The sequence below is a fragment of the Elephantulus edwardii genome, unplaced genomic scaffold (genome assembly GCF_000299155.1).
Source record: "Elephantulus edwardii isolate Elephantulus edwardi_28Jun2011 unplaced genomic scaffold, EleEdw1.0 scaffold00050, whole genome shotgun sequence".
Taxonomy (NCBI): domain Eukaryota; kingdom Metazoa; phylum Chordata; class Mammalia; order Macroscelidea; family Macroscelididae; genus Elephantulus; species Elephantulus edwardii.
The window spans coordinates 2,838,773-2,864,338 of record NW_006399800.1 but is presented as its reverse complement, the minus strand read 5'-3'; the positions used below and the strand labels follow the sequence as shown (position 1 = coordinate 2,864,338).

Genomic DNA, 25,566 nt, shown 5'->3' with positions numbered 1-25,566 from the left:
TGAATTAGAAGGGCAGCCATCAGTAATGAGCTGAACAAAGATCATTAGCAGGGAGGAAGAAGCCATTGCTATTAAAGCTTTATAGTACAGGGTGGAGTTTAAAGAGTGTCAAGCACAGCAACTGTTGGTAACTTTGCTGTTATGTGCTAGAAATGATTGACTAAACAAGGCAGAAAACATTTCTTTGTTTTACCAGTACTTTGGAAATCTTATTGAAGTGGCTGGTGTTATTTACCCTGTTTATCACTTAATTCCTTTTAGTCAAAGTATGCTGTTACATGAGATACTCAACTTCAGTGTTTGCCCTTAGCCCCTTATGGAAAGGCAGCTACTTAATGCATCTTACAGATATTAAAAGGACATCTAGATGGTTTCTGTAGTGTTTGCTGGAGTTACCTGAAGTGATGTGAAATTATTTTGAGTCCCTGGAAACTTTGAGGTTTAGTCATGGAAGGTAGGTTTGCTTTCTAAATAAAGAACAATGACAGTGTGAATGTAAACTACCTGAGAAGGAAGTAATTCAGAATGAAATATATTATTTTGTTCAGAGTAGTTTTCTTGTTTGATTTGTAATTTGAATGTTGGCTCTAGAAAGCTGTTTATTTTTTAAAACTGAATTTTATCTTTGGTTGGTTTAAGGGATTTAAACTTGTCAAAATATTTTTTGCAAGTAGACAACCCATCTAACAATGATTGAGGGCTTTGGAATAATACACTTTGATTCAAATTTTGATTCAGGTCTTGTATTTGCTCTGTGACCTCAGCAAAGTTAACATTTTTGAACCTCAGTTTCCTGGTCTATAAAGAGGAAAATATGACCCTGTAGGATTGTTTTAAAGATTAAATAGGATTGATTGTGAATTTTTAGCTCTGTGAGGACTCAATTAATGGTAATAATAAATTAATGTGGTTATTTTCAGTTTTTAAACCTTAAATCATAAATGTATGAACATTTAAATATTAGTAAATAACCTCAAAAGTAGGAACTTCTGACATATATTATGTTTCCATGAGTTAGTTTCATTCTGTTGCACGTTTTGCTATTAAAAAAAAATCTGCTAATACGGATTTTCACTTTTTAAAAACTCTTGCAGGATATGAATCACTTCCCCTGCCCCAAGCTTCAGTACTAATTGGCCAGATTTTCATTGTATCTACAGCTTGTATTTGTGCAAGAAAGTCTACCTGGCAAACAAAGTACAGAATTAGAAGACAGTTTGTAACTTTAACCAGTGGAAAATGAAGGGAGAGTTTGATTAAGAAAGGATGGAGTGATCCAAATGGGAATTTGATGGGAGGAGAACATGACAGTTATTCTAAAATATTAATTCGTTCTTGAGCATTAATCTTCAGTTGATTTTGATAGTGACATTTTCTTGTGATGATAGTGAGAGAATTTATTTTTGAAACTTGATTTTTTTTGGTTTGTTTTAAAAACCTTCATCATGCAAGCATTTATGCACAACCTATTTAGGCCCTGTGGAGCACCTAAGTGAAGTAAACATCAATCATAAATTCTGTCTACAAATAAATGTAGACATCAGTTTAATTGAAGGCATATTTTCTGAAATGATCTGGATATATAATCACTTACAGCATTTTTTCAATTTCACAAAGGTCAGTAGTAATTAACCATCAGCTGATTGTCAACAGAAAAGCTGGTAAGAACTTTGCTGTCTTGCACCTTAGTAATTTTTCTTTAACAACTTTTGGTTGAGCAATTAGGATACTGCTGAATCTAGAAAAACTTGTCTAGACACCAGCCTTATTGAAGGCGTTTTATTTTAAAGACTCTTTAGATGAGATTGGACTATGATATAGTTGAAAAATTGGAAATATCTGCATTTTCATTTATGCATACCAGTATGAAAAGAATTATTTTGTCAGGTGCTTATCTGTTAGGCCGGATATACTTTGGGGTTTTTTTGTTTCTTTGACATCAATTCTATTTTATTATTACTTAAATTTTTAAAAATTTGAATGAAAACTTATATACGCTGTTGGGTTTTCATTCGTATATATACATTTTCTTTTATAATATTAATTACTACTGATTAATGTAGTTAATTAATTACAATATCTGAGCAAGCTCATATTTTATATTGCTTTTCTCTATGCTATTGATTTTTTAAAAATTAACTTTTAGTCCAGTTATTTTGTCAGCAAGAAAGATTAGAAAACTAAATGTCATTGTAGAGACAGAAATTTGTGTGAAATCATAGACAATTTGTACAGCATAGACAATTTATACAGAGGTTTTACTTTTATGGCATTTAGCTGCCTATTAGTTAACAAAAGTTATGAACAAAACAATTAGAGATGGAACTTTAATTCACTAGATGAGTTTAACTAAGTGGTGATAAGTATTGTCAGGTTGTTTTAGAAATGCTGTATCTTTAGATGTTTACTATCTACGTGATAGTGCTTAATTTGGTTATAATAATTAGTATATAAATGCTGTTTATGTAGCTAAGATTTTAAACTGGAAATACTTTTAACCTAGATACTGTTGTTAATTTTATGTACCATTCAGTTGGAACAGACTGAAAGTTGACTCGGGAGGGTCAGCTTGCTGGAGCAGGTTTGCTGTGACAAATAGCTTGGGAGGAGATTGCCCATCTTTCTCCTGTGGAGCAGCTAGTATATTCTAATTACTTGCCTTTGGGTTGACAGAGCACCTACTGAGCACTAGGCCACCACACAACTCCCTAATCTTAGATACCTGTTAGGGAAAACATAGGAACCAACCAGTTCCCATCAAGTCAGTCCTGACTCTTGGTGATCCTTCGGTGTTAGAGTAAAAAAACTGTGCTTCAGTGTTATCAATGGCTGCTTTTGCCAGACCTTTCTTCTGAGATTCTTCTGGGTAGATTCCAGCCACCAGCCTTTTGTTAGCAGATGAGCATATAAATTATTTTACTATTACTACTCAGTGACTTCTAAACTGCAAAGTCGCTGCAAATTTCTTTCTAGAAGTATGTAATTTCACAGTTTTTAAAACAAATATCTAAATGAGAGAAACTTTTTTTTTCTAGAAAGGATTCAAATTTGTGTCAATGGAGAAATTTGGAGGGTTTGTTGGTTTTTTTAAATCATATCCGGGAGATGCTATCTTGTTTAGGTAATTTTTATAATCCTAAGTGGAACATCTTTGTGTCCTTTTCCATCATCTTCTGGCAGCATTGTTTTTATCTTTTGTTGTTATTTAGTGTCTAATTCTTTAACAAATTGATACTTTGAATTCTGGCAATATTGTCCATGTCTAGAGATAACTATTTTGTACTGAATAAGGCATTCATTGTTGTTTCAATCCTCAGGGCTGTGTCAGCATAAATTATAAATCTTGAATTATTTCTTGGTAATTGTACCATTTTTAATAATTGGTCATGTTGAGGAAAATACATCCCATCACCCGTGTGATGGCATAAGAATTTGAAGATAACTTCATAATCACATTAATTTCATTAGTTAAAATGTAGATCAAGAGTGAAGAAATCTTACCTTGAAACTGCTGGAGTTTCTGGGAGAGGGTGAGATGTGAGAGTCTTTGAATTTTTTGGCTTGTTTTTTTCCTTAATTTTCCAAAATTGTTGTCATGTTTTACACATATACTTATGCATTCTTTGGTTTTAAACTAAATGACTGGCTCCTGAGTTTTGATTGATAGCAAAGGAGCCACCACTTTTTCTGTGGTGGCTTGTACATTGCTATGATGTAGGAAACTTGAGCCACCAGTATTTAGATACCAACAAGGTCACTCTTGGTAGTCAAGCATCAGAGGAACTTCCAGACTAAGGCAGCCTAGGGAGAGAGCCCTGGTGTCAGTGAGAGCCCAGTGGATTGTTCTGATACAGTGCTCGAAGATAAGGCTTAGGTTGGAAGGCTCTCAGAATTTAGTGTCTACAAAAAGGGGGCTGTCTTGAGTTGGCTACTTAATTAGCAACATAATATAAAGTAACATTTGGAACGTTTTAGTGTACCCAGTGCTAGCATGAGACCAAAAGTGATTCCAAGTAGGTTTCCTAAGGAGAACACCCAGCCTTCTGTATTAAGAAGCATACTTGATAGACTCTGTAACTGAAATTGGGGGTTTGATTTCATGTTTAGAACATAGTCCTTGTAAACATATCAAGCAATTATCCTAGAAAATGAAAAAGTGCTTTGTTCTTATGCATTATTCCATGACTTTGACAGGTTTTGTTGGTACTCAAATAAAAGCATTTAATATAATGTATCTGTTTGCCACAATATCTTTGACATTCTGTGGTTAGTTTATTATATCCTTAGAATTAACATCTCTTTGTGCTGCATGGAGTCACTGCTGCTTGGATGAGCTTTTGCTGAATCAGCTGATAAGGTGGCCAGAAAGATATGCATTTGATTGTATACTTGTGCCAAGACTGTTGGGAAGCCAGCTTATATCCTGTCCCAGGAAGGAATGCATAATGGGCTCTCTTTGCCCTCTGACCAGAGTGCATAGAGCTATGTTTTCCTTCTCCAGCCAAATCTTGGTCTCTTTATTATGCTTTGTGTTATTTTTGCACACTTGATTTTCTAGTTCTGAGTGTCTAAATTTTTTTCATGAGTTTAAGCAAAAAGACAAAGCATTAGTAATCAACAATAGGAATAAGTGTTTTTCCTGAAATGCTGATAAAATTTTTTATGAAGGGAAATGTTAATTATCTACCTCAGATTCTTTAAACCTCAAAACATATTTCCCTCCCTCCTTAAATGCACATAGAAAACGTTTTAAAATAACTTGTCATAGTTGTCTATTTCCCCCATGTTTTTAAAATTCTCAGTTTAATGTTGCTTGGGTTGAACAGTAGCCTATGTATTTAATTGTCAAATAAATTGCCTCCTGTAGTAGTCATAGGAAGTATCAAAACAATTATAAAAACTTATTTTTTAAAAACTCCTGAAGTCATGAGTGAAAGTGTTTATCCTCTGTGCCTTGTGTAAGTAGAATTATTTAGTCAGCTTCTCAGCTCAGTATTTGTCCTCAGTGTTTTTGTTTGTTTTTTAAGTCTAGCTCCCTAATCCAGTCTGATAAATGCACTTAAGAAGGAAAAGATTATTGTCATTTCTATGATCTGGGAGATGAAATGTGCAAGCCTGGTGATGTGCCTCAGATGTTTAATGTATTTCAGTTTGCCTGGGTGTGAACCCTAAGGTCACACATCCAATCTGATGAAACACATATTCATCCCCATCTAGTAACATCCTATATTGCTTTATGTCCGGTACATTTAATATCACAGATTGTCCATTTAGGTGACAATTTATCTTTTAAGGGATTACCTTTTAAGGTAGTAATGTTGGTATAGTGTTGGTATAGTAATGTTGGTAAGACAGTGCTCTGACAGTGCTTGCTTCACTCCTCTGACATTGCGTTCTTTGTCTTTTCAGTTGTCCTTATTGGAGATTCTGGTGTTGGAAAGAGTAATCTCCTGTCTCGATTCACTCGAAATGAGTTTAATCTGGAAAGCAAGAGCACCATTGGAGTAGAGTTTGCAACAAGAAGCATCCAGGTTGATGGAAAAACAATAAAGGCACAGATATGGGACACAGCAGGGCAAGAGCGGTATCGAGCTATAACATCAGCGTAAGTCTCAGAATTTTTAAGTTCTTAGAAGTAGGCTGTCATCAAGTGAACTAGATGGCTTTTAGTAATGGAAAAGGTACTGTTTTGTGAGTTTGAGGGGTTTATGGGGGGAAAAAAATTCCTTTTAAGAATTCTAAGATTAAAATTTGACATTTCTTTATAAGGTGGATCTTCTTAAAAATATTTGGTTTGTATTTTAAGTTGTTCTGGTGTTTGGATCTTATTTTATAGTTGTTTTCTAGTAGTAAAAATATGTTTTCTTTTTTTTACAGATACTATCGTGGAGCTGTAGGTGCCTTATTGGTTTATGACATCGCTAAACATCTCACATATGAAAATGTAGAGCGATGGCTGAAAGAACTGAGAGATCATGCTGATAGTAACATTGTTATCATGCTTGTGGGCAATAAGAGTGATTTACGCCATCTCAGGGCAGTCCCTACAGATGAAGCAAGAGCTTTTGCAGGTTAGTGATATATATATATATATGTATTCAGTGACAGGAGATTTTATACCTACTTATGCTTTGTTTTTCTATTTTTTTTATTACACTCTTCCATTTAGGGTAAAAAGTTATAATAAATAGATATTTAGAAAGAATTATTTGGAAAATTTGTGATGCATACATGCAAGCCAAGTATTGCTGAAGATCATCAAAAAATGGTTAGAACAGTACATTGACAGAGAATTGCCAGAAGTAACAGCTGGGTTTGGAAGCGGGTATGGCATTAGGAATAAGATTGCTGATGTCAGGTGAATATTGGTTGAAAGCAGAGAATACCAGAAGAATGTCCATATATAGCCATTTGACTGTGTGGATCACAATAAATGGTGATTACTAACATTGAGAAAAATGAGAATCCCTGAACACTTAATTGTTGTTGTTGTTGTTGTTGTTGTTGTTATGTGCCATTGAGTTGCCTGCAACTCATAGTGACCCTATGTACAACAGCCCTAAACTCTGCTCTGTCCTGTGCCAATCGCACTGTCTCTGACACTCCCATCCGAATTATCCCAGTCACTGAATCAATCCACCTCCTAGAGGGCCTTCCCCTCCTGCGCTGTCCCTCCACCCTCCCAGGCACGATGTCCCTCTCCAAGGACCGGTCTCTCCTCACAACATGTCCAAAGTATGTTAGACGGAGCCTCAGAATCCTTGCCTCTAAGGAGCCACCCGGTTTAACCCTTTCCAGGACGAATCTGTTTGTTTTCCTAGCAGCCCATGGTATTCTCACTACTCTTCTCCAGCACCACAGCTCAAAGGCATCAATTCTCCTTCTATCCTCCTTGGTCATTGTCCAACTCTCCGATGCATAACAAGTGATTGTGAAGGCCATGGCCTGTATGAAACGCACCTTAGTCTCCAGAGAGACACCATTGCTCTTCAGTACTTTGGAGAGGTCCCTAACAGCAGACTTTCCCATGGCAATGCGCCTTTTAATTTCCTGGCTACTGGTGCCAAGAGTGTTGACTGTGGAGCCAAGCAAACTAAAGCTGTATATAATCTCAATCTCTTTACTATCCATCCTGATGCTGCCAATTGGTCCAGTGGTGAGAATCTTTGTCTTCTTGACTTTGAGTCTCAATCCATATTGGAGGCTGCAGTCCTTGAACACTTAATTAGGCTCATATAAAACCTATATCTAGCTAGACCAAGAAGCTGATGTCTAAACAGAGCAAGGGGACACTGCATGGTTTAAAATCAAGAAGAATGTGCATCAGGACTGTATCCTTTTCCCATATTTATTGACTCACTGAGCAAATTATTCAAGAAGCTGAACTCTTTAAGACTGTGCTATTAGGATTGGAGGAAGACTCATCAGCAACCTGTGTTATGTAGGTGACACAATCTTGCTTACTGAAAGTGAGGAGGACTTGAAACACAGCAGATCAAAAACAGCAACCTTCAATACAGATTACATCTCAACATCAGGAAGATAAAAATCCTCACCACTTGGCTGATAGGCACATTATGATATAAGGAGAAAAAATTGAAACTGTCAATGAATTCACTAGTTGGCTCCACAGTCAACACTGTTGATACCAAGAGTCAGTCAGGAGAGCAGGAGACCATTGCACTGGAAAGGTCTGCAGTCAGGGACCTCTACATATTATTGAGGAACAATGATACCAGTTTGAGGACTAAAGTGCACCTGATTCGGGCCATGAACTTTGAATTACTTGCTGTGCATCTGAGAACTGAACAGTGAATAAAGATGACAGAAGAAGAATTGATACCTTTGAGTTGTAGTGTTGGAAGAGTACGCAATATCTCATCGACTGCCAAAAGAACAAACATACATATCTTGGAGAAAGTGCAACCAGAATGCTACCTAGAGGCAAGGATGATGAAGCTTCGTCCCTCATACTTTGGGCACATTGTTAGGAGGGACTCTTCACTGGAAAGGGGTATCATGCTGGAAAGATGGAGGGCCAGCAAAAGAGAGAAAGACCTTCAGTGAGATGAATTGACGTGGTGACTGCAGCATTGGGGTCAATGTATGTCAGTGATGAGGAAGATAGCACAGGATACAATAGGGTTCAGATCTGTTGTTCATAGGGTGACCGTGAGTCATAGTTGTCAACTTCTAAAAACAAAAACCTATAGTTCTTTGCTTAATATTGAGTCATTAAAACATTGTTGTATTTTGAACCTTTGTTGCCAAAAAAGTTGAATGTCATAAACAGTAGGTTAAATATATTATCCTGTGCTTCTTCCCTGTTTTCCAGTATGCCTCTGTATTTCATATGTAAGTGCATTGTGTGGTTCTGAAAAGTAATGGCCCAGGAAGTGGAGTAGGAGTCTAGAAGATTAGCAGCCATATTTCGTTTGCTTTATAGAATTATCAACCAGCCTCTAGTCCCTAGTCCATTCTGGTATTATGCTAGAATGCAACATTGTACATTCTTGACAAATGAAAGTTGTGACCTTGCATTTGTAATTGGTACAAACAGTTAACTTCATGTCTCCTGTAAGATACAGCTTTATTTCAGATAATAAAATTACAGAATTTATTTTAATATACTCATGTTCAAAACATTATATAGTTAATAAGGAGAAGGTAGTAAGTAGATAGTAAAGGGTTGAAAATAGCTGGGTATTTGATAAATTCACGACTTTTTTTTACATTATTGTGTTTTTAATAGTGCTAGTGATAAAATATAGATGTAAGAAGCACTGATTTTAACTAGATCAATGAAAATGTTTGACTGTTATTTTTAACAAATCAACTAATTGGAGATGTAATGATACCCTTACTGACCAGGAGGCACCGGTAGTTTTTTATTTAAGAAAGTGTAGTTCCTTTTGTGTGCTTGAGTGTCATACCCTTTGTATTTGTTGTGACTTAAGTTTATGTGTCTCTTACAGAAAAGAATGGTTTATCGTTCATTGAGACATCTGCTTTAGACTCTACAAATGTAGAAGCTGCTTTTCAAACAATCCTAACAGGTAAGGATTGGGTTTGAGATTGTACCACTGGAAGTTCTCAGTTTTAGGAAGGTAATTTAAAAAAAATTTATTTTAAAACTATCAATTTTTTAAATTAAAAAACTAAAACAACCACAACTACCTGAAACTATATATGACACCATCTGAGCATGACTGTCATTTGAAAGCTACTTTGTTGGTGTTTGTTGGTGGTAGTAGGTGCCATTGAGTTGACTACAATTCATGACAGTCTTGTGAATAACAAATGAAAACTTTGCCATTTTCTTGCCATTATCACAATCCCAGGCGCAGTTCCCTTGATGGAGTCACTGTGCCAGTCTGCCTTATTGAGAGCTTTGTTTTTATCTAACTCTGCTTTCAAACCAGAATAGCAGAAGTTATTTCTCTTTCAACTTTCACTTGCCGTGGTGTCAGAACCAACTCAGCTGACCTTTTGTTGGGTTTCCTTGACTGTAAATCACACAAGAGGGGACTGGCCATCTTTCTTCTGTGAAGCTGCTTCTGGGTTTGAACCACTGGAGCAGCATGGCTTTTGAGTTGGCAGAACTCCCTATAAGTTATTTAGAATATGAAATATGAAACTAGTTGCAGTCTGTTGAGCTTCAGTCATCCTAATGTATATTGGTTACTTTGGGGTAAAATACTTTGAAAATAATTTGTTGACCTCTATTATTATTTCTTCAGTAAATATATTTCATACTTCATGGTCACTGGTATAAAATTTCTCTTAACTGTGCTTTCATTAGATAAATTCAATGAAGAAAAGAAATTCTTAAGTCTGATTTGTTGTGAAAAGACTTGGAGAAATAGTTATATAGTTTTAAAAATTTAATTAAAAACCCCGAAATTAAATTTTCCCAAGATACATTGTAGATAGATGGAACCAGGTGTTACCTGCTAGAGAAAATCAGTCAATGATTTATTTTTAGTCAAGTATTTTTATGGATTGTTTCTAAGTATTTTTAAATTGTACATTATTTTTAGGAATTCTTATCTTTAGCATACTGTCTTATTATAGAAGAGTCTTATGTGAACAAAATGGATCAACACAGTGGCTTTAAGAATGGACTCAGGTATATTAGAGGTGTTGGGGATGGCACAGGATAGGGCGGTCCAGATCTGTAGTTAATAAGGTTTCTGTCAATCACCTAGTTGACTCAATAGCAACTAACGACAACAATATGAAATGGTTCTAAAAAGTTTATATGGATAATTGGTTGAAAGAATTGAGTCTTCAGTAGAAGGTAATGTTATAAGATTTTTATTCATTGCTAAAGTACTTGTTTTAGAGGTAAGCGGATTTTAAACTTAGGCATCATCTAACTTTACTATAAAAATATTAAGAATAAAGCCTAGAGTTAAGACCATAGACTTGGAAACCTGATTTTGGGTTCTCTCTCAAGCTCCTCTGCTTGTTACATCTATAGATTTTTATTTTTGCAACTTCGCTCCTGATCTCTGTAGCTAAAGTCATTCAACCTCCCTAATCCTTAAATGTTTTACAGTCTGAAATGAACTATTGTTGTTGAGTACCATCAAGTTGGAACTGACCCTTAGCTGACCCTTCAGTGGGTTTTCAGAGGCATTTAATCATACAGGAGGAGAGTGCCTGTTCATCTATCACAGAGCAGCTAGTAAATTTGAACCATGTGACTTTAGGGTTTCAGCAGAGCTTTTTCCCACTAGGCTACCAGAACTCCCTAGAATGCACTGAATCAACTTAAATATCTCTGAGTTTCTTTAGACTTCTGAAAACTGTACTTGAAAAAACTTTAGTTATTCTCTTCTGCTATAATTCTAATTCATTTATTTTGATATTAACTGAAAATGAAGCCAAGTCTGTCTTTTGTCTTCAGTTTAACTGTTTTACTAACATGAACTAATTAACAGTGATAAAGACTTGTAATTGAGCTGTTTTGTTCCTCAAGACAGCTGGCAGCTTTCTTCTCTGTTCTGGCTTAATGAGTGTTGCTTAAGAGCATAGGGGACTTTCATTTCATTCACTACCACTTTCGTTCTCTATATTCACTATTGACCTTTTGCTTTCTCCATGGTTGATGTCCTTACTGTCATCCCACAGCTCATGTGGTCTTCAGTCATTTAATGTTCAATGCATCAAACCAATCTTGAAATGCTTTTTAAATTCAGGTGGAACTGACCCAGAATCGTGTTTTGGCTCTTAGGAACTTGTTTCCATTTTCTTAGGCCTCAGTTTGACCTTCCACATGAGTAATTGAGAGTCTGTTCCAAGTTATCCCCTGGCCGTATTTTTACTGCTAATATAGAACTTCTGCCTCAACTCTTTTCACAAATGTAGGCAGTCTGATTCCTGTGTAGTCCACAGGATGAAGTCAATGTGTTGTTACTGTTTGTGCTTTTTTAGAAAAGTATTTACAATGAGTAAATTATTGATTTTACCACGTTCCACCAATGATCGCCAGCCTCATTTCTCTTACCAAGTCTGTATTGTCCAGCTACCAGTAATTCTTTTCCAACTTTTTGCATTCCAGTCATCAGTTACTAATAATGCATCTTGCCTACATTTTTCATCAATTTCTATAAAGACTGGAAAAGTTGATAGAAGTCCTCAATTTCTTCATCAGTTTTGTTGTTTTTTTTTCTAGTGGTAGGTGTGTATAATTTGAGTGGTAGTTGTAGTAACAGGTCTTATTATACAGATGGATAGCATCCTATCACTCACAGCTTTGTACTTCAGGATAGATCTTAAAGTAGATCTTAAAATAGATCTTTTCTTTGACAATGAATGCAACATCATTTCTCATCAGTTTGTCTTTCCTAACAAAATAGATCAATGATTGTCTGATTCAAAGGTTATTAAAAAGATAAGGGAGAAAGAAAAGACCAAAAAGAATGTCAGAAGAGACTTGGAAACTTACATTCTGAGAAACAGACCCAATACACTGCACGTCTCAAAATGAAGAAAACAAAAATCTTACCTCTGAAGCAATGCAACATCATGATAGATGAAGAAAAGATTATGGATCTGAAAATTGAACAGTGAGTAAGGATAACAGAAGAAAAATTGATGCCTTTGAATTGTAATATTGGAGAAGAGTATTGAATATCTTCTGGCCTATCAAAGCCAAATTGACCTTGGAGAAAGTGCAGCCAGGGTGCTCCCTAGAGTCAAGGATGGTGAAACTTGGTCACATCTACTTTGGGCATGTTGTCAGGAGGTGTCAGTCCTTGGAAAAAGTCATCATGCTGGGAAAGTTGGAGAGAAAGTGAGGAAGACCCTCAGCAAGATGGGTTGATTGACAAAGTGGACTTGAGCTTCTTAAGAGATGATGAAGATGGTACAGGCTAGGGAGAGTTCAGATCCATTGTTCAGGGGATTGTTATGAGTTGTGATGGACTTACAGGCATCTAAGAGTAAAACAGTACTCAGTGTTACTTTCCCTTCTTGCATAAACCTCAGTGTTTGTGAAGTTAGAAAGCACTGTGTATAGCAAGAATTCCATGTTTCATAAATGCGTTGTTTTCACAAATGTCAGTGTTCAGACATCTACTATGTTCTGAATCTGCTCCTTCCTATAGACCAGTGGGTTGTTGTTGTTGTTGTTATTATGTGCTGTCGAGTTGCTTGCGACTCTTAGCGACCCTATGTACAACAGCCCTAAACTCTGCTCTGTCCTGTGCCAGTCACATTGTCTCTGACACTGTCATCCCAATTATCCCAGTCACTGATTCAGTCACTGAATCAATCTACCTCCTAGAGGGCCTTCCTCTCCTGCGCTGTCCCTCCACCCTCCCAAGCATGATGTCCTTCTCCAAGGACCGGTCTCTCCTCACAACATATCCAAAGTATGTTAGATGGAGTCTTAGAATCCTTGCCTCAAAGGAGCCACCCGGTTTAACCCTTTCCAGGACAGATCTGTTTGTTTTCCTAGCAGCCCATGGTATTCTCAATACTCTTCTCCAGCACCACAGCTCAAAGGCATCAATTCTCCTTCTATCCTCCTTGGTCATTGTCCAACTCTCTGATACCTAACAAGTGATTGCGAAGACCATGGCCTGTATCAGACGCACCTTAGTCTCCAGAGAGACACCATTGCTCTTCAGTACTTTGGAGAGGTCCCTAACAGCAGACTTTCCCATGGCAATGCGCCTTTTAATTTACTGGCTGCTGGTGCCAAGACTGTTGACTATGGAGCCAAGCAAACTAAAGCTGTGTACAATCTCAATCTCTTCACCATCCATCCTGATGGATGCTACCAATTGGTCCAGTGGTGAGAATCTTTGTCTTCTTGACATTGAGCCTCAATCCATATTGGAGGCTGCAGTCCTTGACACTCTGCAGCAGGCGCTTCAGGTCCTCTTCAGTTTCAGCAAGCAGGGTTGTGTCATCCGCATAACGCAGATTGTTGATAAATCATCCACCAATCTTGACCCCACATTTCTCCTCATAGAGCCCAGCCTCCCGGATAATCTGTTCCGCATATAGGTTGAAAAGGTATGGAGATAGGATGCATCCCTGGCGTACGCCTTTCCCAATTTTGAACCATGCAGTGTTCCCTTGCTCTGTTCTGACGACTGCCTCCTGGTCCAAGTATAAGTTTTGCATTAGAATGATCAAGTGTTCTGGGAGTCCCATTCTTCTCAGAGTCAGCCGTAGTTTGTTACGATCTGCACAGTCAAATGCCTTTGCATAGTCAATGAAACACAGATAGACATTCCTCTGGTATTCCCTAGACCAGTGGGTAGTATGTGTTAATGAAGAAAACAAAGAAGCAGTGATATCATTAAGCTTAATTCTGGTTTAAATGGTAAAAGTTATTTGGTAAAATATTTACTTTGTATGTTGATGTTTTGTGAAAGAAAAAGCTTTTTAATTTTGAGGCAAAATTATAAGAAAATGTAAGCAGTACTCCAAAATTAATGATAATGTTTGTTTTAAACTAGTTCTGTGGCATTCTTAAAATCACAAATTTGACAACTCCCCAACATAAAATGTTGTATTCACACACCATATTTTTTTGCTGCTTTGTTCATAATAGTAAAGAGTTGGAAACAACCCAGGTGCCCATCAACAAACGAATGGATAGAGAAGCTCTAGTATATTCACACAATGAAGTACTATTCTGCATTAAAAAACAAGGAACTCATTAAATATTATACTTAATGAGTGACCCTGGAGGATATTATGCTGAGTGAAATATCTCAGAAACAGTGACAAATACTGCATCATGCCACTGACATCGGAGTTGGAGGGAAACTAAGAGGGGATAAATAATGTATACTGCATTGAAACAGATGAGGGAGAGAACTTAAATTAAAATTTCAATTTAAAAAAAAAACCAACCGCAGAACACCAATTATATGTAAAAAAAAATGTTGTTGATGCTAGTTTTCTCTCTCTCTTTTAAAATTTTAATGAAAGTTTACAGACTTTGAATTTCCATTCTTTCATTGTTGCACACTTTCCTCCCTGCCCATCCCTTCCTCTAGTTCACTTTTCTCTTTGAAAAGTAAAAAATTTCTTTCACTGTTAGACAGTTCCCCCTGCCCCCAGTCCACTCCACTATGCAGCTTTCATTCTGGACTCTTGTCATGACAGTAATACCTAATCATATATTCCTCTTAAACAGTTCTCTCCCTCATCTATTTCAATCCAGTATACATTATTTATCCTCTCTTCGTTTCCCCCCAACTCCATGTTAGTCCCACTTTACAACAGTGGCACTATGCAATATTTGTGCTTTTGTGACAGATATTTCACTCAGCATAATGTCCTCCAGGGTCACTCATTTTGTATAATATTTCGTGAGTTCCTTGTTTTTTAAGGCAACATAATATTCCATTGTGTGAATTTACTAGAGCTCCTCTATCTATTCATTTGTTGATGGGCACTTGGGTTGTTTCCAGCTCTTTGCTATTGTGAACAAAGCAGCAATAAACATGGGCGTGCATATATATTCTTGGGTGGCAGTTCTAATCTCTTTAGGGTGTATTCCCAGTAGTGGAATTGCTGGATCAAATGGTATTTCTATTTCCAACTTTTTGAGAAAGCGCCATACTGCCTTCCATAATGGTTGCACCAGATGCTAGTTTTATAAATTGTTGTTGTTGTGTACTGTTGAGTCTGAACTGGCCCATATCAGACCCTCTGGTGAGTTTTCAGAGGCATTTAAGCACATGGGAGGAGATTGTTCATTCTTCTCCTGCAGAGTGACAGGTGGCCTCAAACTGTGTGCCTTCAGGATTGCAGTTCAGCTTCTTGCCACTAAGCCACCAGAGCTCCCTAGTTTTATAAATTGCAAGGGTCAAATTAGATTAATTAATTGTAGTGTCTTTGAGTTTTGCATTGTGAAAACTCTTTAAATACATGCCAATCTCTCAAAGATGGCACTGTTTGACCTTCAAAAGTTTGCATGGTAAACAATAGGTTTAATGAAGAACTATCTATCAGAATCTTAGTAGTTAATATTGAGTTTAGTTTGATAACTATTCTGTCCTGTGATTCTGTGATCATAGGAATCTAGTTGTTTTGTAAATTTCTTCATGCCTCTCAAAATTCTGTCTTTTCCTATACTATATCCCATTTTGGTCTTATGCCTGTATTTATTTTATGAATCACTTGTGGCTCATTGCCATTTAACATTAATATTTATATATAATATTGGTAAATATTTTAATTTTGCCCTGAAAGGTGAACCTGAGGCTTAAGAGAGAAATAAAGAATTTAAAAAACAACCTTTTTATTTTTAAAAAAATTCTTTATTTTTAAAAAGCAAATGTTTTTATGCATGTGAGAAACTTCTTATCCATTGCCAGTTTATTATAGGATTAATTTGTAGCTCAAAGCTTGAGATTTGCCATTAGATTTAAAATTGATCATGCTGTTAACTTCTTGTTAACTTTTTGTACTTAAGTAACTTTGTAGCTTTGGAGTATGTAATGTTCCTACCAAATTCTTAGTTATTGAAGGAAGCATAGATTGTAGTGTAATATCTTAAGTCTCTGTAGTTTTCACCGTTTTTGGAAGGGTTAAAGAATTTTAACTCTGATTGAAGAGGAAGGCAATAAACAATAAGGAGGAGATTAAAAAATTTTTTAAAAACCTAGCAAAATATTTGTTTTCCAGTTTGGAGCATTTAGATTTTGGTCAGTTATTTTTCACTTCAAACTCTATTTCTATTAGGGTAAAAATACAGTATATTCTTTTTATTTAGATATAACTAGTTATATTGAAAACTGCCTTATGTTGATATTTTACATTATATTTAAATTTCCTATAAGAGAACATTATGTAAGAATGGTAAGAATTTCCTTTCTTCCTAGCTTTACATACTCTTTGGTCACCTTGAAAAGTGACTGCACAGAAATTGGTATATCAAATACCTTTGCTTCCAAAGGAAAAGGTGCCCTTGAGAGAGGGATATCCTTAGATCTGGTTTAGCAATTAACTAGTCCTTCCCCTTCCTACTTAAATAACCTTCTCTAATCAGATACCACTTAGAAGGTACCTCCTTCCTACTTTCTTATCAAGTGTTTGGGTTTTTTTCTCCTCCTCACTCCCAAAGTAACATGCCTAGCCAGAAAAGAAATTAAGTAGATAACTTATGGAGCCTTATTGTGTTCCATAACTAATAAAATAATGAAATCAAGTAAAATATTTTACCTAGAAGAAAATTTTCTCCATCCTAATTTTCTGCATAATGTGTTCCTTTTGTTTGCTGGCATTTTTATTAACAGTAATTTTTTTTTAGTGACTGGAGCAAATGCAGCAGTAATCCATTTCTGAAGAACAGTATGCAGTAATCACAAGCAGTTATACAACACTGCTCAAATTTCTTGCTTTGTAATGAGATCTCTTTAATTATTTACCTCTCTGTATTCTCAAAAGTCTGCCTTTGCCTCTTTCCTAGTATTGCACATACTAGCTTTTTATGTAAGAACCTGTAGGTTTCCCCTCCCCTCTCTTTGAGAGGGGGGTGTCCCCTCAGTTAATCTTCAAAACAACTTGTAAAGAAGTTAAAAATTTTAAGAGTCACATGTTTAATCATTAGACTTTAAAAAGAAGAACTACTCAGTTTGATATTCGAGAGAAAACATAAAGAATAGAGTTTAACAGTAATTTGTTGATAATATTAATTTCTTGGCCATTAGCCTGATTGAATGTGTTTCCTTCCCTTTTACCCTTGAAACTCTCCCCTTCTATTACCTTTCAATGAAAGGATTCTAAATTAAGATTCCATAATATTTACTTTTAAAAAAAATCCTTTTCTCTACTTAGTAATAAAATATTTTTTTCATATTGGGCAAGTTGTAAGAAAGGACCACTCCTTGGAAAAAGACATCATGCTAAGAAAAGTTGGAGGGCCAGAGAAAGACCCTCAACAAACAATATGAATTGAGACAGTGACTGTAATAATGCGTCATGCAGGATAGGACAAGGTACAGAACTGTTCTTGGGGTCGCTATGAGTCATTGTCGACTGGAGGGCACCTAACGACAGTTATTAATCTGCATTTTTCTTCTTGATTTAGTTCACTATTCACTTTTCTCAAACTCAAATTTTAAAACCCTCTCTCAGAAAACAAGATTACAGATACTGTCAGAGTTTCTGTTAGCATATTCTGTTGACTATAGCTTGCTGTGTTCAAATTCAGGGAAATTAGTTCTTAATTTAAAGAAAATGTACTAATTCAATTAATATGTTTCTTCTTCAGCTTTTTATTCTCATTGGAGTGAACATTTAGAGAGCAAATTGGTTTTCCATTCAGCAGTTCACATACTTTATGCTTCGTAAGATGTAATAGCACTGCCGCTCACTTCCTCATTTCCATTGTCCCTGTTTGTCTGTTCATGCCTTTTGAGCTTTATCCCTCCTCTCTTAATCTTGTATAATTGGTTGTTCCAAGGAGTGTGCTGTTCCCTGGTGATCTATAGCTGTTTAACCTGGTGGTGTAGTCCATAGGGAGTTGGAAGGCTAAGGGAAAAAGATGGATAATACCACCCCCATGCAGTTTACAGCCTCAAACCTGCAGGGGATGAGTTGTTACTTGGTCCTGACTTAAATACAATGACATTTTTAACTTTGTTTGAAAGTTGAGTCATGGGGTTTACAGTTCATCAGTCTTTAAGTCTGCAGCTGAAACCACCTTCATGTTTAGACTTTCATTAACTTTTTGTTATGGAAAATGTCCAAAAGTAGAGTAATATCACGACTTTTGCATAGCCAGTAATAGCCTTCAATCATCTTCTGATCAGCCTTTCTTCTACCTACTTTCACTGCTTTATAGCCAATCTCAGATACGTCATTTCACTTGTACACATGTAATATGCATATCTGATAAGCTTTTAAACCCTTAATAATAAGATCACTTTAAAAGATGGTGCAGAGACAACACTCAGTGTCCTACCTAGGAAAAACTTCTGAGCAACCATCTAAGATGCAGTTATTGGTCCCTCCTTGTCAAGAACAAGGAAGAAGGCAGACAAGCAAAATATATAAAAACAGTCCATTGGACTAATGGGCTATGTGAACCTCAATGTCCATGACCCTGAGACAGGAAGAACTGGATGGTGCCCAGTGACCACTGCTGACCACTGTCAGAGGGATCACAATAAAAGAGTGGGGAGAAACTGTGGAAAACAACTAAAACACATTTAAAAAGTCAGGCTTACTAGACTAATAGAGACTGGATCGCTAGTCATCCTTGTAACCTGGAACAAAAGTGACATTCTAGCTCAACTTTCATCTAAACAGTAAACAAGCCTATAAGGGATCAGTTTCCTCGGGAGGTATTCACTTCTTAGAATAACCAGCCATTTAAGGTCAGAAAAGCACTACTTGCCCAGTGGTACAGAAGACAAGAAGGAGGAAGGTTTAATGGAAATGGAAGGATGTGATTACATGTAAAATTAATTAATTAATTACTATTGTAAAATTAATGATACAAAGGAAGTGAGTGAATAGTTAAATGAAAAAACAATTTGCTCTGGAAACTTGGACTCATGTCACCAAAAGAAAAGGCGTTGATTTCTTATTAGCCAAGTAATTTCACTTGATCATCTCAGAGAAATTTTTTTCTAAGTTTGAATTTGTTTGCCCATCAGATTGATTCCCATTTGGGTGGTGCAAATGGTGGGTTGACTTTGGATTGACTGATGGACTGACACAGTGACCTTCAAAACCCTATGGACCAGTTCTACTCTGCACACATGGAGTTGCATGACAGTTTAATTTAGGGTCTAAAAAATTTCTGTACATCGAAGAGCATTTTCAAAATACCGTTCTTTCTCTTTTCACCTCATAACTTTATATTTAATTTTATAGAAATAATATAATGAATACGCATATACTTTTCATCTGGGCTCATCAGTTGCTACCGTTTCTGTAAATGGCTTTCCCCATGTGCTCATTTACTTTCCCCCTTTTCATTGAGTATTTGGAAAATAAATTATAGTTATTTTGATATTTTACTATTAATGACTAAACTTTTCTCTTTTCAACTTAAACTGAAAGCCCACTGTGTCGTTTTCTCTGACTCATGGTGACCCTAAATTGAGTTTCTGAAGCTCTAAATCTTTACAGGAGGAGACTCTGTATCTGTCTCTTCTGGGGCAGCTGGAAGATTTGAGTTTGAGTGGATTGTTGAGTCACCTTTGATTCATAGTGAACAGCTCTGAAGCCTACCCTTTCCTGAATCAGTCTCACTGACTCCAACACACCTAATCCCATTGCCCAGTTATCATTAAATCCATCTCATCCAGGATCCTCTTCTCCTGTGTTGTCCCTCCAAGAATAATGTCCTACTCAAAGGATTGGTCCTTCCTAGCCATGTGCCCAAGGTATATGAAGTGGAGCTTCAGAATCCTTGGCTCCAAGGAGAAACTTGGTTTTACCCTCTCTAAGACAGACCTATTTGTTTTCCTGGAGGTCCATGGTATGTTCAATACTCTTTTGCAGCACCACACTTCATCTGTAATCCTTAGTCATTGTCCAGCTCTCTGATGCATAAGTAATTGTGAAGACCATGGCCTGGATCAGGTGCACATTAGTCTTTAGACTGACATCATTGCTCCTCAGCACTCTGGAGAGGTCCCTGGCATCAGACTTTGCCCACTCCAGTTTGAGGCATGTTAATTTATTCTTTTAGGAATTTCCATATCTTTTGAATTGTTTGTTTTTGCTTGAGGATAGTAGATACTGCGAGGTAGATGCATTTTGTTGATAAGTGCCATCGATTCCACTCAGAGCAACTCTGTGAACAAAAGATCTGAACCCTGACCTGCCCTGGCCGTCCTTATCATCCCTAACATGTTTGAGCTCATTGCTGTAGATACTGTACTAGTCCATCTAATTTTCTTCTCTGACCTTCCATCTTTCCTAGCATGATGTCTCTTTCCAAGGAATAGCCTCTCCTAACACATGGATCTCTGGTGAACTAGTGGCAAGAAGCTGCACTGCAATCCCAAAGGCACATAGTTCAAATCCACCATCTGCCCCAGGGGAGAAAGATGGGCAGTCTCCTCCTGTGTGATTAACTGCCTCAGAAAACCTGCCAAAGGGTCAGCAGTGGGTCAGTTCTGACTTAATGGTACACGACAACGACATGTCCAAAATATTTGAGACAGTCTCTGCCTGTGTGATTTCCAGCCTCTGAAAACTCGCTTTAGATGCTGAAAACTTGTTATTATAAGTTGGTTTCTACTTAAGAGCAACAGGTTGAGTTGGTTGTATCAGAGGGAACGATTTTTAGGCAATATAACACATGACCAAATACAGATCTGAGAAGAAATGTAATAGTATTTTTCAGTTAAAGTGATAGACTAACAGCCAAAAAGTTGACAGTTTGAAGCCACCCAGAGGTACCTGGGTAGACAAATGTGAATGTCAGCTTCTGAGAGACCACAACCTTGAGAGTCCTGTGAGCTGTCCCACTCTGCACACATGGCGTCTCCATGATTGGAATGAATTCGATGGCAAGCAGAGCCAGCAACATTCATGAGATAGTTGAGTACCTACATGTGCAATATCTTGGAAATATTTCAGTGAGTAAGATAGCTACATTTTTTTTTTTTGGCCTCATAGAGTTTAGTGGGAGAATCATAAAAGTATAAATAATTAGCTTTGGTGATTGAAAAAAAATAGCGTATGTGTAAAAATGCATTAAATTGCTTGTTTTGAGTAACTGATGAAATTTTAGTTCAAAAGGTCACTGGCAAGCACATAACAAACTTTCTTCCTTTCCAAGAGTCCTTTTGGATTTTGTCTTGTTGGTGAAGTTGAGCTCGACCCTTCATATCCTAGAAAAATAGCTAATGTGTGTGATGTTGTGGATTAATTATTCTTTTTCCCAAGGGCGGGGGAATCAGTGTAGACTTCTTGTTAAGGGCAGACTGGAAATACCTTCATGTTTTTTTTAAATTCAGATCTTGACTTATAAGCTATGTACAACCTTTTAAACCAAAATTTATTTCATCAACTTTGGTGGACCTTTTCCCCTCTGAAATGGAAAAACATTTGCTTTTCTTTCCATTGCCAATCAGCCTATATGTATGGCAGAAGGAAACATTGTAATCAGTGGTTGCAATCAGTGACTATTTTAAAGTAAAACTTTAAATTTATAGGTTGTCTGTTCAGTTTGTTGGTACTCTTAAAATAAGTCATTTCTCCAGATGTACCTTATGGTTCCTTTTAAAAAAAAATAAAATTTTTATTTTATACTGGTTTAGTTAAGTTTGCATACATTATTATTCACACTGGATCTTTCCCATTTCCTTTACCCACCCCTCCCTTTAACCATTAAATTGTACTTTTAAAAAACCATCTGTTGATGAGTTTATTCACGCTAAATACTGCTTTTTCTTCTTTTTCAGAGATCTACCGCATTGTTTCTCAGAAGCAAATGTCAGACAGACGTGAAAATGACATGTCTCCAAGCAACAATGTGGTTCCTATTCATGTTCCACCAACCACTGAAAATAAGCCAAAGGTGCAGTGCTGTCAGAACATATAAAGTGTTTCTCTTCTCCCCTAGAAGGCTGTGTATAGTCCCAGGTCTGAGATTTAAATATATTTGTAATTCTTGTGGTCACCTTTGTGTTTTGTTACTTCCTTATACTTATGAATTTTTCCATGTCTTATGTCTTTGATTTTAGCTTTATAAAATCATCCACTTGTCCCAAATGACTGCAGCTCTTTTTCATGCTATGGCCTCACTAGCCTTAGTTAATAAACTGAATGTTTGGATTCCTCAATTATTGTTTACTTTTCATCATGGCAGCCTGTCACTGTAGGTCATAGTAGAACATGAACACTCAAAGCTCAGACCTATTGATTGGTCTTGATCAGATCAAACTAAAACCTTTAAAAATCAGTTGTTATTTTGTCTCAGAGCAGCTTATAAGGAATGCACTCTTCTCTTAGTGTGGTGTATAGCTCCACAAATCTAAGAGTTGCCCTATAAAGCTAGCAGGATTTTGAAGCTTGAAATTTTTTCATTATTCTGGAAGTAATTTTCTAAAAATGCCTTAATAGGGTAATGTAGTTTAGTAAATTTTGTTCTTTAATTTTTGTAAGCATTGAAGCTGATTAAAAAGAAGGGCACTTTAAAAGTTAAGAATGATGTTAATAAACACAAAGGATTTCTATGGTTTGGGTAGCAGTATGGTGATGGGGGCCATATATTACATTATTCTGCTTGGTAGGCTGTGAACTAGAGAGAATGGTGGGATTCCATCCGAGGTGCCACTGTTCTAACAAGCAGGCAGCAAACATCGTTTAATTGATCTAACAGCCAAACAGCAGATTTTGCAGCATTTTCGTACTCCTGCTGGTAGTATCAACTTTTGAAGTAATGGGTTTTTTCTTTTTAAATTTTTTATGTTTGTTTGGTTTGTTTTTGTTTTAAAAATGAAATGCACCCTGCTTTTATCACCATACCCATTACAGGCATGGATACTTAATCTTGACTATGTTGATATTTGAGTTTTGCAGTGCATTGTGGAATATAGTCAAGTCTTTGGTTTCAGTTTGTCTAAGGAGTACAATGAAAGGTTAATTTTTGCTCAAGTGGTATCACTTAAAGGCATGTATTCTTTTAGTGAGTAAGATGAAATAATATCTTAAGTTTAAATTGAATGCAGTTAGGCATTGTACAAGCAAAATAGTTTCCTTCCACTACATTATTGAAATCATTGAATCAACTAGTTTCTCATTCAGAAATGTGCACACTAATATTTAGTTTTACTTTTTTTGTGGATAATATTAAGCACTTACTCTGCAGTGTTCTGCAAATTGTGTCAGCTGCAGGAATACTATTCAGGGTGATGAGATTCCCCCCAAAAAATATATGTGTGTAGGCTTGCCTAGATTGCTGTGCATCGTAGTTAATTTTCTGTCTTTTGCAGTGCTGATGATGTGTGGGGAGCACTGAGGGCATTGCTCTAGTCAGTCATTTTGGTTTTCTTCTGTAGCCATTTTATTATTTAGTGTATTGGTTATGAAGATACTATTATCTGTTTGTAAATTGATACTTTGTATTTTATGCATGCTCTGTAATTTGATTTTTCCCTTTTTTTTAGTTATTGATTTCAAATATATTCACATTCTAATAAACAGTTATAGGGGGACTACTATTCCTTATGTTGTCAGAATATATTTTTCCTTTGAGTGCTTTGGATGTAGCCATGGTCTGACTGTGTTGAATAAGAGTAGATGTCCTTATTTATCTATAGAGTAAGCACTGGGTTTCATCAGTGTGTGAAAGCAACTTTAGTTTTAGACATGCAGTTTGACCTTTTCTTGGAAAAAGTATTACTGCAAAACATTAGGGACCTAGTCTCTTTGCTTTCATATATAACACTGTTTTCAGACTTGGGAAAGAGGCTTCTTATCTTATTTATTTTGCTCAAAATTGGTAGTGAATTTTTTACCAAATTATGTCAAAACAAAGAAGAAACTAGATAGTCAATCAAACATGAATAAAGTAACTTTTAGAGTTTTACCATGTATAGACTTAATGCTGCCCTGAGCATGGTTGGGTCTTGAAAGAAATCCAAGAAACATTAGATATTAGGAGAAAATTACTTTAATTGCATTTCAACAAGTGTCTTCATTCTGAGAACTCTCTCAAGAGACAAAGCCTCTTAAGTAAGAAACATTAAGTTTTTAAATATTATGACAATTCAGGACTCAAGAGTTTTAGGACACTTTTGCTGCTTGACCCTGCTTGACAGTTACTTCATTTTGAATGGTTCTTTTTATGTGTTGTATTCTTGAAAGGTCACTTAAGTCACTGTGCCTAGATTTGAACTTGTATGTTCTCTAGTGCCATCTGTGCTTTCTTTGTGTAGGGGTAAGTTGTCTTTAGCCACTGCATTGAGTAAGCTAAACTGTAACTCTTATATAACTTAAGAAGAGCTACCAGTCGCCAGACCTCTGAGTTGTACCAGAGGTCTATTCAGTTCTGAGGGGTTTTGCAACAAAGTTAGACTTCTTTAAAAGTTTGGATTACCCGTCAGAACTGGTCACATTTATTTCATCATTGAGGAAACAAACATCTTTTTAGTCTTCATTGAGTTATATTTACATAATACAAAATAAAAATGTTGTCAGTGGGTTAAGCTATTATGATCATCTCTTCCATCTACCTTAAGGGCCAACAATAGAAGCAGCTATTCAGCTTGAGTAGGTAATGAAGAACTTAATTCCAATCTTTTAGGTTTCAATTTATGAAACTTTTCAGGTAATAAAATAGAGATTTTAATTTGAGATTTGAGTTCCCACAACATCTTAAACTTGAAAAAATATTTCAAAACATTGGGAAAATAGAAACTTTGTATGGACAGTGCATGACATCCATTCCTGTGTTTATGAAAGAAAAACCTTGAAGGGATACTCTTCTATCCCATCATTTGACAGCTAGCACAAAGTTAGATAAGGAAATAATGACACCCATGTCAAAGAGAAGAGAGTTTTGGCGGGCTTCTTGTTGGGTGGGACTTTTTGGCAAGTCATCTTTCCCATCCATCTGTGTTGTTGTGTACCGTTGAGTTGGAACAAACTCATAGTTGACCTTCCAGCAGGTTTTCAGAGGCAATAAATCACATGGGAGGAGATCGTCCATCTTTCTCCCTCAGAGCAGCTGGTGGATTCACACCCCGTGCCTTCAGGTTGTCAGCACAGCTCCTTACCTCTGTTGTTGTGTACCATCAGGTACATCGCCCATCTGTCTCCCATGGAGCAAATGGTAAATTCGATCCACATACCTTTGTGTTGACAGTGCAGTTCCTTACCACAGTGGGATTAAATATGTATCAGAAATTATGAAGATGGCACAGGTTAGACATGGTTCAGATGGTTAGATCATGGTTCATAGCGTTGTTATGAGTCTTACTCGACAGCACTTAACACTAACAACGGGCCACCAGAGTTCCTTCCTTTTCTCTAGGCCATGCCAAATAAGGGTTTGTCAATCTAATGTTTTAAGGAATGATTGTGTCCCCCAAACTGTAGGAACCTATTGTGTGCCATGAG

The 25,566-nt window shown here is 36.5% G+C and overlaps 1 protein-coding gene across 2 annotated transcripts in view; it reads left to right on the top strand.

Moving 5' to 3' along the window:
- The window catches only part of RAB11A (RAB11A, member RAS oncogene family), a 34,411-nt gene extending 11,800 nt beyond the window's left edge, over positions 1-22,611 (top strand). Inside the window, exons 2-5 of one of the 2 annotated variants that reach the window (XM_006886639.1) lie at positions 5,410-5,605; positions 5,878-6,071; positions 8,976-9,056; positions 21,906-22,611. In XM_006886639.1, the coding sequence (XP_006886701.1) occupies positions 5,410-5,605; positions 5,878-6,071; positions 8,976-9,056; positions 21,906-22,045 (611 nt within the window). In that variant the 3' untranslated portion in view covers positions 22,046-22,611. The remainder of the gene's footprint in view (positions 1-5,409; positions 5,606-5,877; positions 6,072-8,975; positions 9,057-21,905) is intronic. The other variant, XM_006886640.1, reaches the window with a different exon arrangement.
- Positions 22,612-25,566: the final 2,955 nt, after the last annotated feature.